The 6,000-nt window shown below is 46.7% G+C and overlaps 1 protein-coding gene across 1 annotated transcript in view; it reads right to left on the reverse strand.

The window, feature by feature from the left end:
- LOC136629124 (zinc finger protein 585A-like) overlaps positions 1-4,876 on the reverse strand; it is a 62,125-nt gene extending 57,249 nt beyond the window's left edge. The window contains exon 1 of the mRNA XM_066605260.1: positions 4,791-4,876. Within this exon, the coding sequence (XP_066461357.1) occupies positions 4,791-4,870 (80 nt within the window). The 5' untranslated portion in view covers positions 4,871-4,876. The remainder of the gene's footprint in view (positions 1-4,790) is intronic.
- Between the last annotated feature and the right edge of the window lie 1,124 nt (positions 4,877-6,000).

The raw sequence follows: 6,000 nt of genomic DNA on the forward strand, positions 1-6,000 counted from the left end.
CTAACAATGTATCCTTGGCATTGCAGAATGCTATCACTCAGATAGAGGTCCAGGGCAAGAAATTGGCATCTGGGCATCTGGTCCTGTGGTTTAGCACAGAGCATCACTTTGCAGAAGGCATATGTGTTCACTAGCCTGAAGGGCGGCATTTCCATCACCAGCAGCTGTGCAATGCTTGATTCAGGCTTGGGATTGGTTTCGGTAGTACTTTTTACACTCTCACATTTTATGTATTCCTAATGCTCAAAGCTCTAGAACCAATATTTACAAAGTTCTCGCTCATTTTCAGATGCAGGATCAAAAAATTTCAGTTATTATGTGTAAATAATTTTTGGGGAAATCCCGCGATTTTATACGAGTTCTGGGTAGCACCTCAAGAGTTCTGAAGAAAACTCTTAATGCTCAAAGCTCTAGAACCAATATTTACAAAGTTCTCGCTGATTTAGTAATATCATTTTTGGAAGTTAGCACCGCAGAGATACATTTGTTGATTTTTTTGCTTAATTCGCTAGAACTATTTTTAAAATGAATTGGGAACTCTAGAACCCTTTGGGGTGCATCCAGAACTTATAAAAAAATTAACTTTTAGGAAAGATGGGGTGCTGACTTCACACACGTTTTCCACGAAGGCCGACCATTAAAACGTAACCTTTATTGTAACAATTACAACTGGGCATTACATTGTATTTACTATAAAAGTAAAGAGGGGTCAGACGATCCCTACTCTGATCCTATGATTGATTCCTTCCTAGCAAAAATAGGATAGCTGCCCTGATGAGGGCGATCCCAACAGGAACCACTAAGGCAAATTTCACACAGGCGAGTGCGGTATTGGGCTGTGAATCACGGCCTGATATCATGCTGACCAACGCACGATGTCCCCGCAGACATTTTTGTGTTAAAACCGCCTCGCACCATTTCAAGGAAGTTTTCAATTGGTCAACCTCGCGTCGCACTTGCATGCACCTCGCAAGCTGTGTGATGCTGTGGCGACCCATTGAAAACAATTGGCGATGTGAGGGATTCTGAACGCCCAAGGGTAGGACATGCAGTGATACAATGCGGCTAAAAAAAAAATTGCACATGTGTATGACCTGTAAGGCACATGTGTACAGTGGTGTAGGGGTCAATCATAGCATACAGGGGTCCCTGAACACAAAAGAAGGCCCACATAGCAATGTCCTAAACTTTGCAGGGACAAATTCCTCCAGGTAAACAACACTCAAGCACGGAGCTGCTCCAAGGAACAGCTGTAGAGCTTCCAAAAATGTCTTTATGCAAGACAACAGGTATGGTGCTTGTTGTAAAAGCAATGTCATAAATCTTACAAGGACAAATTCTGCTAAGTGAACAGAACACTCAAGCACGGACCTTCTAAAAGGATTAGCTGCAGAGCTACCGCTGTTACATGTGCTTTTAGCCCTTAACGCCACAAGGCGTAATTGTACATCCTGGCAGCGAGGTACTTAACGCAACCGGATGTACACCTATGCTCTGTGAATAGCGCAAGATCAGAAGAGATCCAGCGCCATCTGGCAGCTGTTACCGATAGCTGTTATCGACCCCAGCTGTTAGCCACGATCTATGTAGATCGCGACATGTAAAGGGTTCACAGAGGGAGCGCGCTCCCTCTGTGACATCATTGGACACCCGCGATATAATAAATTGTGGCATGTAAGGGCCAACAGATTGCCATGGCAACAGGCTGCCAGATACAGACGTCCTGCTTTGCCATTGCCTAGAATCGCTATTACCAACTATAAGACAAGAAGTCTTGCAGTGATTTAGCATAGTGATCAGAGCTGCTATGGTACAAGTCTATAAAAAGTGTAAAAAAAAGAAATTAAAAACACCCCTCTTTTGTGCCTTTTTCCCCTATTAGTAAAAATTTAACAATAATAATTTAAACCCCACATACTTGGTACTGTCGTATCCGTAACGACTCATACAATAAACTGAAGACACTTTTTATCCGACACGGTAAAAAGAGTAAAAGAAAACCCCCCAAAACCTGAGGCCCAATGTTGATTTTTTTTTCATTTTGCCTCCCAAAAAAACTATGGTAGAATTAATGTGTTTTCTTTCTGCTCCTATAAAAAAGTTTAGAAAAGTTTTACAATATCGTCCGTGTGCCCAAAAATGACAGTAATAAAAACTACGGTTCGCCACGCAAAAAAAACAAGCCCTCATACGGCCGCATCGACGGAAAAATTAAAAAGTCGCGGCTTTTGAAAAGTGGAGATGAAAATCCCCCCAAAACCATTGCATCCGTATTCCCAAAATATGCCTTAACCCCTTAGAGATGGAGCCAAATTTTAGAAATCTTGACATGTGTCACTTTAACATAGAATAACTCTGTAAAGGTTCTGCATAGCCAAGTGATTCTGACATTGGGTTTTGCCATATATTGCACTTATTATTCACATTTTCAACTGTAATATCTCAAATATGTGCAAACATTCTGTACACACTTTTGCTAAGATATATATTTCCATCTGTTTACTTTATTTTGGAAGCACATTTGAAAAACTTTACTTTTAAAAAAAAAACTATTTAGGAGACGTACAAATTTAACTTTACTTAGCAACATTTAGAGGAACACTATTTTCCTGCACCAATCCAAGACTGCAAAGGCTCATGGGTGTCAGAATGATAGATACCCCCACAAATGACCCTATTTTAAAAACTACACCCCTTAACGTATTCACTGAGGGGGTCAGGAGTATTTTGACCCCACATTTTTTTTCTCCCAGAAATTATTGCAGTTTAGAGGAGAAACAATAAAATTTCATATTTTTACCGCAACTATCAGCAACGGAGAGCCCATTGTGCTCCATGGCTGCGGATATACCTGCAGCCCATATGCATCTACCTTGTGTATCGCTGCGGGTACCCGCGTCATCACTAAGTGACAGCGGGGGTAATACAAACAAAAAAAGGTGTACTGCGCATGACCGCCTGTGTGAGTGTGCCGTTATGCTCAGTACATTACGTGGCCGTACGCAGGGCCACAGCCAGGTTCACAGCTGGGATCCGCTGCAGGCCTCCGCAAGCAGATTCCACATATGCCCGTATGAGCCCGGCGTTATTCAGACCGCTACCTGTAATCCGTAATTTACAAGAAGCCTTGGGAACGCTCGCCTTCCTGCAGCTCCAGGAGCAGCTTGTTGAGCGCCTTCTGTGTGAGACTGCCGCACCTCAGCAAGATTACGGAGCCTCACAGAGCGCCACTTCTTACACCCCATCCCTGCCGCTGAAGGCAAGAAATACCCCCCAAAAAGGATGAGAGGAAGAGGGGATACCAGGTTTATTGCCCCATGGGCCCATCCCAACCAGCCTCCATAATTACCCCTGTCTTCGGACAGACCCCACAGTTTACATTATTACTTCAATCTAAGATTTGGGGAACGCCAAAAAATGGTGGTGGTGGGGTTATTTTTAGGGAGTCAATATTTTTTTCCTGCACAAGTGAGCAATCGGACCTGGAATTTATTCAGTTGTGCCCTGCAATCCAACGGGTGTTCCCTCCATTATAGGCCTAGCCTTGTGTCCTGTAAGTAGATTAGGGCCACAATGGGTATGTCTCTGAACACGGGACAAACAGGGGTGTAAATCCTCATTTTCATGGGCACGTTAGAGAACAAAACCAGCCTTTAAAATGACATATTTGAAAAAATATGAAATTTTACTTTTTCTTGTCTAAATTGCATTAACTCCTGAAAAGAAACTGTGGGGTCAAAATACCCATAACCCCCCGCAGTGAGCACAGGAAGGGGTGGAGTTTTTTATGGGGTCCCTTGTGGGGTATCTATCATTCTGACACCTCTGAGCCTTTGCCATCTTGGCTCGGTGCAGGAAAGCAAAGTGTTCCTCAAAATGTTAATAATTAATGTTACATTTGTTTGTCCCCTAAATGGTTAATCCCCGCCCCTTTCCCCGGGCCTCGCTGTCGGCAACAATAATGTTTTCTGCGTAATTTTCAGACAAAAAAAATGAGTGTTTTTCACCCAATTAACTAAACAGATCTTGTTGTGGGACCCGAGTCCTTTATTGGGGGCCGACCTCCGCTGTGGGGCGTATTCACACGGATGACAAGTCATGAGCGAACGAACAATAATCACCGGATATGAAATCCATTCCTTTCAATGGCGTCATTCACAGCGATATACTTTGGTTGTTCCTCGGAACGTCTCGCCCGTTGTTCTCAATGGGACCATTTACGCCCCCGTATGCCGTGCGATGTGCTGCGGGGCTGATGGGCTGCGGGGGCGATGTGCTGCTCCCAGTGAAGTCAGTGTAAACTCTTGCGCTCCTTTCTCGCCGCGAGGAGGACGATCCCCCAGAGGTCATGTGATGCAGTTATTAATCATCGCCGTGTAAACCGCCCGCTGACAAGTGTGATATCAGCCGCCGCTGTGACTCTTCCACAGAGACCCCCAGGCAGGCTGAGACCCCCAGGGGGCGCTGTCCTAGATTCCTGCACCCCCAGAAGAGATCTGAACTAACGGATGGCAGAGATAATGATGGAAGGAGGATGGCTGATCATAGATGGAGCCATAGGAGACCACCGGGTCCCGGACCCTCCTGCCGGGGGGGTTGGTGTCTCCTGCAGTGGGGTCTGTCCCTGTGTAATAGGATTGTCCCTCTCTCTAAGCCCCCGACTCACAGAGACTAAAGGACAGATTACTGGGCTACTAGGAGTCTTAGGCCCGAACTAACAGGCTGAAGGGAGTAATAATCCTCCCCACACCAGTCCTGAGAGGGTTAATAAATCCCCTCCCCCTACTGACCTGACATGAGGGGGACACACAGACTTCCTCCTGCAGTAGCGGAAAGCAGCTTCCAGGACCTGTGATGATGTCACAGACATGTGATCGGCCACATGTGGGGGAGGAGTCAAGAATCACATGAGCGGAGGGTGATCTGCTCAGTGTATGCAGGATTCTGCTGTGCTGGTTGCAATCCCTGCTGGGGGAGCTGAAGGGATCAGGATGGATGGAGTAGAGCTGTGTGTGATGTGTAGGGATCAGGATGGATGGAGTAGAGCTGTGTGTGTGATGTGTGGGGATCAGGATGGATGGAGTAGAGCTGTGTGTGATGTGTGGGGATCAGGATGGATGGAGTAGAGCTGTGTGTGATGTGTGGGGGTCAGGATGGATGGAGTAGAGCTGTGTGTGATGTGTGGGGGATCAGGATGGATGGAGTAGAGCTGTGTGTGTGATGTGTGGGGGATCAGGATGGATGGACTAGAGCTGTGTGTGTGATGTGTGGGGATCAGGATGGATGGAGTAGAGCTGTGTGTGTGATGTGTGTGGGGATCAGGATGGATGGAGTAGAGCTGTGTGTGTGATGTGTGGGGATCAGGATGGATGGAGTAGAGCTGTGTGTGTGATGTGTGGGGATCAGGATGGATGGAGTAGAGCTGTGTGTGTGATGTGTGGGGATCAGGATGGATGGATGGATTAGAGCTGTGTGTGTGATGTGCGGGGGATCAGGATGGATGGAGTAGAGCTGTGTGTGTGATGTGTGGGGGATCAGGATGGATGGAGTAGAGCTCTGTGTGTGATGTGTGGGGATCAGGATGGATGGAGTAGAGCTGTGTGTGTGATGTGTGGGGATCAGGATGGATGGAGTAGAGCTGTGTGTGTGATGTGTGGGGGATCAGGATGGATGGAGTAGAGCTGTGTGTGATGTGGGGGGGGGGGGATCAGGATGGATGGAGTAGAGCTGTGTGTGATGTGTGGGGATCAGGATGGATGGAGTAGAGCTGTGTGTGTGATGTGTGGGGGATCAGGATGGATGGAGTAGAGCTGTGTGTGTGATGTGCGGGGGATCAGGATGGATGGAGTAGAGCTGTGTGTGTGATGTGCGGGGGATCAGGATGGATGGAGTAGAGCTGTGTGTGATGTGTGGGGGATCAGGATGGATGGAGTAGAGCTGTGTGTGTGATGTGTGGGGATCAGGATGGATGGAGTAGAGCTGTGTGTGTGATGTGTGGGG

The sequence above is a fragment of the Eleutherodactylus coqui genome, chromosome 5, assembly GCF_035609145.1.
Source record: "Eleutherodactylus coqui strain aEleCoq1 chromosome 5, aEleCoq1.hap1, whole genome shotgun sequence".
Classification (NCBI taxonomy): Eukaryota; Metazoa; Chordata; class Amphibia; order Anura; family Eleutherodactylidae; genus Eleutherodactylus; species Eleutherodactylus coqui.